Source organism: Chrysoperla carnea, chromosome 2 (genome assembly GCF_905475395.1).
Source record: "Chrysoperla carnea chromosome 2, inChrCarn1.1, whole genome shotgun sequence".
Lineage (NCBI taxonomy): Eukaryota > Metazoa > Arthropoda > Insecta > Neuroptera > Chrysopidae > Chrysoperla > Chrysoperla carnea.
In genome coordinates this window covers 9,482,603-9,496,812 of record NC_058338.1, presented here as the reverse complement: position 1 = coordinate 9,496,812, position 14,210 = coordinate 9,482,603, and the positions used below count along the sequence as shown (strand labels likewise).

The following is a 14,210-nucleotide window of genomic DNA, read 5'->3' as shown; positions in this document are numbered from 1 at the left end:
GGTAAAAGTGTTGTAAATTAAATCTTGCCAATAATTAACAGATTAAAAATTTTTAAATTGCACATATTATCTGGCCTAGCTTCTATCGGTTACTAACAAACTAGTTAGTACCTTAGTTGCAATTGTTACTTCTACAAATAAATTGATAGCATGAGATAGCATGGTTTTGGTTTATCGTTTAATTAAATTTGATTGAAGATAAAAAAAAAACCAGGCATACAACAAATTTACTTGAATGTACTACTGTCAAAAATTTGGTTTAGGCCTAATATCACTACAACTAAAATTCTTTTTATAGAAAGATATTAGAAAAGGAAGAAATGAGGCATAAATCAAAATTTCAAAACAAGTATGATTTATACGATGTGATTATATAAAATAATCGACAATGATTATTATTCCTTTTCTTTTCCTTTTTTATTTCCTTAAAAATAACTTAAATAGGTAAGCTGCCTGAAGTGAGAGAGATGGAACAAAGCAACGTTGATAATCAAATCGTTGCCAATGTAACTAAATGCATTAATTAACCCATAAAACTATCCCTTTTTAAAATTTTGAAAAATTAGCTATCAGTTAAAATCTATCTTGGTTATAAATAATTCTACAGTGAGAAAATGGAGATCGTAAAATGAATTCGATCGTAAAAGGCATTTTATTGATCCATTTTAATTTATCCAAACTTTTCAAGAAGAACAAATTTTAAATTTCTCATCTTGTTGCTTGAAATTGCAAATCAATAAATTTAAAAAATTTATTAATTTTTCTTCCTCAGAAAGTTTTTTGAAATGCCTAAATCAAAATGGAATATATTATTGTCATTATATAAAATTATGCTAGGGAATTAAATTATTTATAACCAAACTAAAAGGTAATTTTCATAAAATTTAAAATGAGATGAAATTTATGTTAATTTAACACAGCTATAAATTTCCCATTGTTACATTTTTTGTAAAAATTAACACAAGATAAACAAAATTTTATCAAGATGATTTGTTATTTAAAAATTTGTCAAAAATTAAAATCTAATTCTGTTAAATCAATTTAATTTTGCTTAAAGCTCTGGAAATAATGGTGTTCACGATCCCACTTCCTTAATTATTGATCTTTTGTTGATAAACATTGTGTAAATGAATAGTAGGTACATTTTGTTAAGTTTCTTCGCGAAAATGATGAAATTTTTTTGTAACTACATTAAATTGGCATAGAAATGACTCCGTAAACGAATTTTGTACAATTTTACATATCATAAGATTCACTCTTAATCATAAATGGTACATTTTTGGTATGAATCTTTTGATGTTTTCGTAATCGATCCGTATCTAAAAAGGCTTTATCACAAATATTACACTTAAAACATTTATCCCTGGTATGTATACGTGAATGTACTTTCAAATGGCTACGACTCGTAAAACGTTTATCACAAACATTACATTTAAATGGTTTCTCCCCCGTGTGCGTACGCTCATGTTGTATTAAGTTACCATGCTGTATAAATGTTTTACCACAAGTAGCACACTTATACGCTCGTTCACCCGTATGAATCTTTTTATGACGATGTAAACTATCCGGTCGTGTAAATGTTTTATCACATGTTCCACACTTATACGGTCGTTCCCCGGTGTGATTACGCATATGTTGTGTTAAACTATCCAAACGAGCAAATGTTTGGAAGCATACATCACAACGGAATGGTCTTTCTCCGGTATGTGTACGTACATGTTGTGTTAAATTACTTTGGCGTGGGAAAGCTTGATGACAATATTTACATTTAAACGGACTCTCCCCCGTATGGATACGTGAATGTTCCGTTAAATTATTTTGCTGTGTAAATGCTTTTTCACAAATATTACATTTATACGGTTTCTCCCCACTGTGTGTACGTTTATGTTTGGTTAAACCACTTGAATCGATAAATGTTTTCTCACATATATCACATGTGTATGGACGTTCTCCTGTATGAGTACGTGCATGACGACTTAAGTTACTACGTAACGCAAAGTGTTGATCACATTCGTTACATTTATACGGTTTTTCACCCGTATGAACTCGGATATGTTTTGTTAAGCTACTTGCATCGATAAATGTTTTACCACAAATTGTACATGTGAATGGTTTCTCCCCCGTATGGATACGCTTATGTTTGGTTAACGTTGATAATTGAGTGAATGTTTTGTTACATAAATCACATGCATGAGGTTTTTCACCGAAATGCGTACTAGTATGTGTATTAAGATTACTTTGCGTGCGAAATGCTTTCTCACATATTTCACATTTATAGGGTCGATCCCCTGTGTGAATACGTTCATGTCGTTTTAAATGACTTTGTACTATAAACGATTTACCGCAAATTGAACATTTATACGGCCGTTCCCCTGTATGTATACGGACATGTTTGGTTAAACTGTCTGAATCCTTAAAAGGTTTACCACAAACTTCACAAGTATATGGTTTTTCACCCGTATGAATTCGATTATGTTTCGTTAAATTATTCTGTTGTGTGAATGTTTTCCCACAAATATTACATTGATACGGTCGTTCGCCCGTATGTGTTTTTTTATGTCGTTTTAAGCGTGATAAATTTTTAAATATTTTATTACAAGTCTCACATTTATGCGGTCGTCGTCCATTATGCGGTAATTTTTCATGTCGTTTTAAAACATTCTGTTTTTTGAATCCTTTACCACAAATCTTACATTTATACGGCTTCGTTGGATCATCCGGATATTTTTCTATTTCGAATTTTTCCTCTTCTTCACTAAATGCATTATCGTTATCGTTATTATCGTTGTTATCCATAAATGTATCATTTGAATGATTTGATTGTTGATCATCTTCATCCTGACTACCTTGTTCACCACACGTAGCGCAAAGTAATCCATTATCATTTTTCGAATAATTCTTTTCGTCCCCATCGCATAATTTATTGCATAGGACACATCTTGGCTTTACATCATGTTCTTTTTTGACAATATCTTCAACTTGATTGTTAAAAATATCCTCGTTTGTACCCTCTTCTTTGATTTCCGTTTGAACAACATCCTTCGGTTCAATTTGATGATTTATTTTCATATCCGAAGAATTATGTTCATTCTGTTCTTCATACATCTTATTATCAGGCATTTCTGATTTATAGATTTCATTCGTGTATGTAGGAATTTTCATTCCTGACATATCTCCCCAAAGATTATTATACGGATTCGGATCAATTAACTGTGTACTTGGAGGATAATTATAACCCATATTCATAGGATTTAAATTACGTTGATAAACTGGATCAGGCATACTCTGGTGTGACGAACTTTCTGGTGTATGTGTATAAGAAGGTCTTCCCATGGAATCGTGAAGATCAACTCTCGGAGCCGGTGGCATTAAGATATTCTGTTGAGGATATGCTGGAATCGTTTCAAACAGTGGTGGTTGGATAACCGGTTCAACATTATGATTTCTCATATGTTTCGATAATCCAGCTTGATCAATGAATTTCTTGTTACAAACATTACACGAATATGGTTTCTCACCGAAATGTGTGTTCGAATGTGAATTTAAGTTAAATTGTGTTGTAAATGTTTTTTCGCAGATAATACATTTATAAGGTCGTAAACCGGTATGTAATTGTTCATGCCGTTTTAAATGACTATGAACCTTAAATGTTTTCTCACAAATATTACACTTATACGGTCGTTCTCCCGTGTGAACACGCATATGACGTGTTAAACTATCCCCATCCTTAAATTTCTTGTTACATATTTCACAAGTGTATGGTTTTTCCCCTGAATGTATACGCTCATGAATTGTTAAACTACTTTGTTGTGTAAATGTTTTCCCACAAAAATTACATTGATACGGTTTTTCTCCAGTGTGTGTACGACTATGTCGTACAAAATCGATTCGCGATTTAAATTCTTTTTCGCATACATCACATTTATACGATTGCATTTTCGCATGAGTTTTCCGATGCTTTTTTAATTCGGACTGTTTCTTAAATTGTTCGTTACAAACATTACACTTAAATAATTCTTGCCCACCCCAGAATGAATCATCTGAATCATTCCCACCCGATTCACTCTCAGAAGTGGCGTTTTTACGTCGTTTCTTCTTTTTATGCACTTTTTTATGTGTGTTCAAATTACTTTGCGTCCGGAATGCTTTCGGACAATGATCACATTTATAAGGTCGATCCCCAGTGTGAATTTTTTCATGCCGTTTTAAATGACTTTGTACGATAAATGTTTTATCGCAAATATCACACTTGTAAGGACGTTCGCCGGTATGAATTCGAACATGTCGTGTTTTTCCACTTGAATCGATAAATGTTTTCTCACAAAACTCACATTTATACGGTCTATCTCCGGTGTGTGTTTTCTCATGCCGTTTTAAATGACACTGAACTATAAAGGTTTGTTCACAAATGTTACATCGATAAGGTCGTTCCCCCGTATGTGTTCGTATATGAATCGTTAAGGTACTTTGATTTAAAAATGTTTGGTCACAATACTCACAAACGTACGTTTTCTCACTTAAATGTGTTCGAGAATGTCGTACTAAATTACTGTAATGATTAAATGCTTGATCACAATCAGGACATTTATGTGGTTTTTCACCAGGTGGTATTGGTTTCTCACCCGGTGCTAATGGTGGACCTGGAACAATTGGTGTTGGATTTACTTTAACAGTTTCGGTGTCAGTTGTTTCCGGTAACATATGATTTGTTAAATGGGTGTACGTTGGCATATAAGTTTCTGGAGCTGGTGTATTGTACATACCCGTTGAAGATGATGATGAATGATTGTTATAATGACGATCTCCGGTATGTGTTTGCATGTGTGTGTTCAGATTACTTTGCGATGTGAATGTTTTCTCACAAATAATACACTTAAATGGTCGATCTCCCGAATGAATTTTTTCATGCCGTTTTAAATGACTTTGCGTCGTGTAGGTTTTCTCACAAATATTACACTTATAACGTCGTTCACCCGTATGTGTTCGTTCATGACGCGTTAAACTATCACCATCGATAAAGGTCTTATCACAATATTCACATGCATAAGGTCTTTCACCCGTATGTATCCGTTCATGTATCGTTAAACTACTTTGTTGCGTAAACGTTTTTCCACAAGCGATACACTGATATGATTTTTCACCGGTATGAATTTTAATATGCCGTTTTAAATGACTATGTGCGGTAAAAATTTTCTCACATGTGTCACATTTCCACGTTCGTTTCTCACCACTTTTTAATTTTTTACGTTTATCTAAAGTTCGTGTATAGTTTTTAAGGGAATTATTTAAATCGGGAAGTTCAGAATCACTAGCTGATGAATTTGTACCTTGTGCTCGACACTCAGAACATTTACCATCAGGAGAACCACTTTCACACATTTTATTACACACTCTACACTGTTTTTCACTTCCATCACCTTTATTTTCATCGTTTTCGAGTTCTTCTTTAATTTCTTGTTTAATTAAAAACCCCGCACTATTTTGTTCAAGATTGATGTGTTCTATTTTTACATCATCATCATTATCGTCTGGTTGCGGTGGTGAACTTATATGAATTGGAACAGGTACAGGTTCAAAGTTTAAATATCTTGTAGGTATTGCATTTGGTGTGAGTTCTTCAATTGGTTCACATCCAGGTGCAATTAAATAATCTGTCATCTTAAAACAATCGTTTGTAAAGTGTATAGCACAGACATGTCCTACAAACAAAAAACAACATTAATTCCGTTAAATCGAAATTGTTTTCGATTAAAAACAAACAAACAACAAATCTTACCACTTTGGAGGTTACTGAAATTATCAACATTACATGCCTCTAACCATTTTTGTGCAATTATTGGATCTTGTGGGAATGGATAATATTGTATTGTTTTGTCATTTGTATTTTCATCCCAATTTTTACAATATCGTACAGCACATCCGGACATTTTTGTAACATAAACACAAAAATTTTATATTAGGGTCAATCACCACAACAATTTTCAATATGGCTGCGTTTTTGATAGACGATGATGCGACGCCATAGCCCAGAGACGAAAGTAAGTTTCTTATCTATGAACATAATGCTTTCCATTTGTGTATTTATTTTGATTATTTGATACAATTAATTCATTTCAAAAGAAAAACTTTTTCATTTAACATTTTTATTTTCATAACAAATGTTAGTTTTTGTTGAAAAATTTCTATAAAGTAAAAAAATGATAAATTATAGTAAAATTTTACCTTATTTCCTACAGCTTTTTTCTTAATTATCAAGAAAATCTTAAAATTAACAAGTTAAAACAAACAATTGACTGAGTTAACTGTTGAAATACCATGTATAGACAGTTTTGATGATGCAATCGTTTGTTTTTTGATGTCACGTAAATAAAGAAAGATTTCCACTCTTAAATTGTTTGTTTACAAGAAAATGTCTCAAACAAAAGTTGTTTATTTTTGTCATTTAAACATTTGTTCTATCTCTAACGGTTTACAAGATGGGCCCTACGGATCCAAGACCAAATTGAACTATGTTGCTCATTTACGAACTCGACCTCCGTTTTTACGTCTTAAGCACTCTATAAAAATTTCAGGTTGATATCTCTTTTCGCTTTTAAGTAATCGTGATGACAGACGGACAGACGACAGACAGACAACCGGAAATGGACTAATTAGGTGATTCTATGAACACCTAAACCAAAATTTTTTTCATAGCATCAATATTTATAAGCGTTACAAACTTGGGACTAAACTTAATATACTATGTATATTTCATATACATGGTATAAAAAAGCTTTTTCATATGTCTTGATAAGCTTTACTGAAATCTATTTTTACTGAAAAACAGTGTTTATATTAAGTTGAGAATATTGAAGAATTTTCATAAATGGAAAGCAGAGTGAAATGGAAGATTTACACGTAAGCAGGTTTTTTGTATATAATTTTTTTTTTTTTTTTTTCGTTGGAATTATATTACAAAAACAATAAACGAAATGAATAAACTCCTCGTCCCCCGTGCTGCATGTAAACTATGATTATGATTTTTTTATTCATTACGAATCGATGACAAAATCAAGAACCTTTAAATTTGATTACATTTTTCAATGTTAAATATTTGCTTAACACTCTTTGAAGACTCTAAAATTTCTCTTATTATCCAGTCAAATTACAATTTGAAGGTTACAAAAATTCCCATAGAGCTAAAAATTGATATGAATGTTCAGAATACTATTATAAATGAATTGTGAAAAGTCCCCACCCCATCAATCCGGCCCTTATGTAGTGACACTTTTGGTAGAGAATCGGATTATCTATAATTTTTGTCTGAACTATTTTTGCTGTAAAACTCATCGTTGTGCTGAAAAACGCGAAAAGCCTATTTTTACAAATTTCCCCCCTCAATAAAATTTTTTGCACAAGGGCCGGATTGATGGGGACTTTTCACAATTCATTTATAATAGTATTCTGAACATTCATACCAATTTTTAGCTCTATGGAAATTTTTGTAACCTTACTTATATTTTATGGACTAATTTGACTGGATAATTAATACAATTATCCAGTACTGGATAATTATAACAAAAAAATTTTTTCAAAAATATACAATACCTTACTATTGTCTTACACCATTGTACATTGTAATAAATATGCTTTCGAACCACAAAAGTATCGTTTTGATACACACTTAACTGTTATCTTGTATTTTTATATATTTTTTAATCAATAAATTTGTTTTATTTTTATTGGAGACCATGGGAGTGTGACTAAATAGCACCTCCTTTACATAATAAGTGGGGATAAAAATACCGTCGACAGGTCCATAGATTACATTTCCTTTTTTTTTTCCAGCTAGAGCATTTTCCAGCTTATGTTATTATTGTGAGGTAGTCAACTCATTCTATGATTAATTTTTTTGTACTTTTTTTTTTCTACCTCTCTCTGCTATCTGATATTTTCTTCTATTATTTAGTGTTGCTTTCTTTCCGTACATAACGTTAATTATTCTACAGCTAGTTTCTAGAACTCTGCATAAAAAAAATGTAATATTTAATTAAATATATAAATCAATATTTGCATTTATATTTCTTGCCTTGTTTTCATGATTAAAAAATTTCCTGTTTTGAAACAAAATTTTAGTCTAAACACATAAGCAAGTAATTGTTTAGTTATGTGCGGTTAGTTATAATTTTGGTTATATTATTTAGTTGATCCTTTTTATTATAATCAAGCGTTGATTAGAGCTTTATACGCGCAGGATTCAGTTATCTAGAATATTAGCAATATCTAATTATATCAATTTCGATATAATTCTTTAAGTTGAATTTCGATTACTTTTGGAAAATTTTATATAGAAATTTCGCTTGTTGCTCAATTACTATTTGTAGAAACCATTTATTGAATCAGTGTTAGGTATTTGTTGCACTGATAGGTATTGCTTGGAAGGTTTTCCTCTCATTTGCAATTTCTGATATGCAATTAAGAATGCGAACAGTCGCAGCCAATCAAAAGCAGGCATATTACTTAAGGCAATCTAAAACCATGGATATAGAAATATTAAAATCTAAAACACACGAAATATTATCGTTCTATTTCTATTTTCCGCAAATGAGAGCCATAGCCAATTAGAAGTACACCCCTTCGTATAAAGTAAGACTTTATACTACATTTCCCTACTATAATTACTAGATCCATGCATCAAACACACTCATTATCTCAAATCTTATATACTTTGTTGCCCGAGGCAAGATAGATTCACACAGTGTTGGACTGTAACTTAATTATGGTTCTATATATTTGTGTGTAAGATAGTTCACCATGCTTACATCAAGATTTACTTGACGAGTTGACGTTTTTATGGTAATGTCAAAGATCATTTCATGATGATGTCAACTTAACATTATTTGAATGTTGACAGCTTTCGCCCGGAGGGTAGAAAACATATATGTGTCCATAACGTCATATCGTGAAGGCGTCATGATGCTAATAGTAAAGGAACGCACCCAAATCGTAAAAAACACTTTGTTGGGACTTAAAAAGCATTCTAAATTAAATTAAATGTGTCTGAATTAGTATTCAACAAACAATTTGTATTTAATTTGAATTTAAAAAAAATTCAATAAAAGTCGCGTATGATAAAATAAATACTTTCACCAATATTTTGAAATTGGAAACATATTTACCGGGCTTTGATGCCGTTTCAAAAGTGGCGCCTCTATGTTTATATCCATCATAAGTCAATACACATATTTGTCAAACTGACATTTAAAAAAAATGTATTGACAAAACTCAACAAAAAAAAATGTCAGTTGAACATTTTTGCCGTCTTTGTGCTACAAAATTTCCTCTATCATCGTTAAAAGATCTTGAAGAGTTACGAAATGAGCAATTAGACGCACTTATCTTACAATATTTACAAATAAAAATTGCCGAACGTGATGGATATCCAAACACAGCTTGTAAACTATGTTGCAAAACACTCTCTAATTTTCATGAATTCTTAATTAAAGTGAAAATTGCTCAGCATAAATTACGTGGTACCATTGCACATGGAGATTATAATTCTGATATTAAAATTGAAAAAGAATTTAACGATTCCGGTCAACCGAAAATTGAAACAAAATTGGATGAAACAGATAAAAATACAAGTTTATTTCTTCCGGATTATCATACAACTAAATCCGATAATGTTAAAACCGAAGTAGATTATGGTATGTCAAATATAATAAGATTTTGAGATAATAGTTTTAAATGAATCTTATGTTTTTTAGGGAACGATTATGACGATACGATTGATAACTTTTTAAATGATTTTACAAATGAGGCATACGATTCAGAACCAATTTTGGATAAAACTGATACTAAATCTGGTAATTATATATTTTTACGGCTTCTAAATTGACTTAGAGGGATGAAAATGTGCATACAGGTTGAGGAAGTGTTGTTTGGAGAGTGTCAACTTCTCAGCCCAATTTTCTCTTTTTTATATCGAAATAGCAGGTTTTTTTACGGTTTTAAGGCTATTCGCAGCGAATCTTAATCTGTTAAGAATGCGTTTTATAGTACAAGCTGAAAATTTTCATATTACAAAAAATTAACCCGCCCAGTTTTCAACTATCCAGCCCGGTCAACTAGCCAATCCTCTCTCAAACTCTTTCATGATATTTACTATTTCAAAAACATTTTTTTCTCTTTATTTTGCCAGCGAGTTGAATAGGGAATGTTCATGAAATTTAAATTTGATTCAAACATTTTTCTTCCGTAACTTTAATGACTGGACATTTCAACTAAATAATTATTTTAGTAATTAATATCTTTTTAATTACTTAAAATTAATTAATAAAAGTACAAATTCAGTGAGGACATTTAAAAAATTCTAAAACGGAAATTCAAATTTTTATACGGACGTGACATGAAAGTACGGGCTTGTCAAATTTGTTGACATACTGTATGATATTAATTACTTACATTTAATATGATATTTCATTAAATTATACTATTCTACGGCTTTTTATTAGAATACTTAATAATAACGAGTGTAAATTCTGTGTTGTAAATTCATTTTTTTAAAGTGTAAATTATACATTGAACTGTCACCAATTGACAGATCACGTACTTATACGTCATCAACAGAGAGTGCCAAAAAACTGCGTTTAAATATCTCAAAATTATAATGTATTTCAAATATTTTTTTCCACTTAAATACAGCATTTTGAAGCAGTATTTATATTTTTATTTTGTTATAACGGTGTAACCAATGAATTGAAAATATATTTAAAAAAAAATACATGAATATTCCCTAAACCTACAGTATATTGTAGGTTTTTTACCTTATAAGATCCAGGATCTGTTCTCCTTTCTACCTTATTATAACACATTTCATGAATATTAACATTAAATTTACAGAACAAGACGACCAGAACATAAACGATACGAATAAAGATAATATTACTACAAATGATCAATTAAATACAACAGTAAATGATGATAAAGAATCAATAATTATAAAATGGAAATGTTATAAATGTGAGGCACGTGTACGTACTGCCAAATGTTTACAAAAACATTTCGATAAACATCATAAATGTAAAGCGGAATATGTGTGCGTGGAATGTAATGCATTGTTTGATAATGTACCAGAATTTGAAACGCATTATTATGGACATGAGAAATTAAAACAAAATACGTATTATCGTAAGAAGTATTCGTGTGATGTATGTGGAAAACAATTTTCACATGCTTCAAATTATAAAGCACATCGTAATAGTCATTTAGGTATTATTTTATTTTTACTTTGCTTGCACAGAGCTGACCGTTAAAAATTGCTAAAAATTAAAAGTTTAATTAAAACTGCTAAATTAAAAGTTTAAAAGACGTGTCAGCAACTTTCAAAACTTTCAAAAAACATAAATTTTTTAGATACAAAACAATTCGCTTGTGAACATTGTGGAAGAAAGTTTAAACTCAAACAGCAAAAGGAAGTTCATCGTTTAACTGTTTGCCTTAAAGCTGCCAATACTAAACCTGTTTCGAACAGTGATGACTCTAATGATGATGGTAAGTCTTGAAAAAAATTTAAAATATACTAGTTTTCAAAAAAAATATTTAAATTTTTCCGAAATTATCGGATTATAATAAATATAAATACTTATTATCTATGGATATATTATACCCAGCTGTCTGCACTGAACTAATTGATGGTCTATGACTCATACCGCTATGACATTACAGCAGAACTTACCCTCGTTTTAAGTCCCGTGATACACAGTTTAAAAAGTACGATTTTTAATTTTAATATTTTAAAAGAAAAACGTGCTTTTATGACTCGAAATCAGAATATTTAAGTATATTTTTATATAAATTTTAACTTTTTTCAAATTGCATCATTTATTTTTGACTAACGATAATATTAACTATTGTAAATTATTCCAGATACCGATTTAAAATCGTTAAGTAATTTAGATGAACAAAATCAATCAGAATTAAATGATACAAATAACATTGAATTAAAAACTAAATGGAAATGTAAAAAATGTAAACAATATTTCCATAGTGCATACATTTTACAAAAACATTGTAAAGCTATACATGGTATCAAAAATATTGGTCAAGTGTGTACCGTATGCGATGAAATGTTTGATGATAATGACACGTATGAGGATCATTTTAAAACGGTTCATGGTATATCGAGTAAGAAAACTGGTCCATTTTATAAATGTGAAGAATGTTCGAAACAATTTAATCATAAATCGAATTATTTAGTACATACATTAATTCATTCCGGTATGTGTTGTTCGTACATGTGATTTACCTTCAATATTTTACAAACTCTCTTTATTTTATACAATTTTTTATAATATTTTTTTTTTTTTTTTTTTTTTTAGGAATAAAACCATTTGCATGTAAGGATTGCGGTAAAAAATTCCATTTAAAACAAAATTTAGTTGGACATTCACTTACTCATTTAGAATCACGTAAAGAACTTAAATGTACACATTGCGATAAAGTGTAAGTAATACAAAAACCACAGATTATATTTTATTACATAAATAGATAGGCATTCTACTGTACATGAAATTACGTCCCTTAATATTTACAGGTGTAAAACTCAATACATATTAGACAGACATTTGAAAACTCATATTCCAGAGTATGAACGATATAAATACAAATGCGAAGTTTGTAGCCGTAAATTTGTTGCTTTGGAAAATTTAGAAATACATTTTGAAATATCTCACAAAAGTATGTAATTTTTTTTCTATTAAAAAATTTAACTTTTTTACTAAATTAATTTTTGATTGTTTTCAGATATCGATTATATTTGTGATCAATGCGGAAAAGTGTTTAAGACAAAAAGTTTATTATCAGCTCACTCAAATATACATAAAAATTTAAGTTTTAAATGTCCATTGTGTCCTAAAGTGTAAGAAATGTTATTATAACTAACACAATTTTCCAACAGGTAACCAAAATTTTATTAAAATATTGTTTTGTTTTCAACAGTTTTAAAAGTACAACAGCGTTAAATTCGCACAAATTAACGCATGTTGAAAAAGCGTATGCTTGTGAAGAATGTGGCAAAAAATTTAGTCAAAGAAGACAGTTAACAGTACATTCGACAGTACATACAAAAATATTACCTCATGAATGCAGCTATTGTAAAAAACGTTTTAGAAGAAAATATTGTTTAACGGTATTGTTCATATGAAATTTAAATTCTAGTCATTTCTAGTTAGTGTTTCATGATAGTTTTTAACTTACTATATTGGTATTAAATAAAGCTTCGCGGACACAAAGGTCCTAGATGTAGCCGGTAGTACAGGGAAGGTAAAGGTCAAATGCCTTTTTTAATTAAAAAAAGGTAACAGCTGCCTGACCCACTGTTTTCTAACGAAAATTGTCGTCAAAAAGCATAATTTTTAACAAGGAAACCATGATTTTATAATTTTTTTTTTTTGTTGCTATCATATTTAGCGCATTTTTTTTATATAAACATAATCAATAAGCTGGCCTTTTCAATTTTCTGACGGAAAAAAAGTTTATCCGACCCGCCTAAAGAGTTTTGGATCCTTATACTGTACCATCAATATTCCCGTCATAACGTTAATAAATCCCGAAACGGTCATTTTATCGAAAGCAATTCGTAATTAAAATTTAAGTGAGAAAAAAAACTATCACGATACCGTGTTGGTAGATTCATGATTTTAATGAGATATTTCCATAGAGATAATACCATAGAGCTGTATAGGCATAAAAAAATGTATTAAGTGAACTCTTGATGCAGTGAGAGAGGTAGAAAGAGATAGAAATTGTAGGCGTATAACAGAGACTTATAAGACAGATGAAGACAGCAATACGATCCTACTTGATCTATTTTTTTCTACTGCGATAAATCGTTTGGCGGCGACTTAGCAGCTCTATGGTATTACTTCTATGGACATTTCAGATTAATAACTCCTAAAATTTCTAATTTATAGGTGCATGTTCGTCAGCACACGGGTGAACGACCATACTCGTGTACGGAATGTAATCATCATTTTGCAAACGATTCAAATTTTATAAAACATTTAAAGGGTCGTCATGGCTTACAGAATGTTTCAATTGCGAATAAACATCGTTATCCGTTTGATGATTAAAATACGCTTTAATATTTTATTGAAAATATTTTTTTTTAATAAGACTTGATTTTGTATGTTTTTAAAAAAATAATTTATTAAATAATATTTAAATTAATA

General features: G+C 30.2%; 2 protein-coding genes across 2 annotated transcripts; one reads left to right on the top strand and one right to left on the bottom strand.

Moving 5' to 3' along the window:
* Positions 1-1,067: 1,067 nt before the first annotated feature.
* Positions 1,068-5,925, bottom strand: LOC123291950 (zinc finger protein 850-like). The gene is made up of 2 exons (XM_044872417.1): positions 5,777-5,925; positions 1,068-5,699 (listed from the first exon to the last, which is right to left on the bottom strand). The coding sequence occupies exon 2, from the start codon at positions 5,656-5,658 to the stop codon at positions 1,237-1,239; it is 4,422 nt and encodes a 1,473-aa protein (XP_044728352.1). The 5' UTR covers positions 5,659-5,699; positions 5,777-5,925; the 3' UTR covers positions 1,068-1,236.
* Positions 5,926-9,245: 3,320 nt separating this feature from the next.
* LOC123293075 (zinc finger protein 58-like) lies at positions 9,246-14,139 on the top strand. Its single transcript, XM_044873791.1, has 10 exons — positions 9,246-9,686; positions 9,747-9,845; positions 10,882-11,250; positions 11,395-11,532; positions 11,908-12,258; positions 12,360-12,483; positions 12,575-12,717; positions 12,784-12,898; positions 12,979-13,168; positions 13,953-14,139. The coding sequence occupies exons 1-10, from the start codon at positions 9,278-9,280 to the stop codon at positions 14,109-14,111; spliced, it is 2,097 nt and encodes a 698-aa protein (XP_044729726.1). The 5' UTR covers positions 9,246-9,277; the 3' UTR covers positions 14,112-14,139.
* Positions 14,140-14,210: the final 71 nt, after the last annotated feature.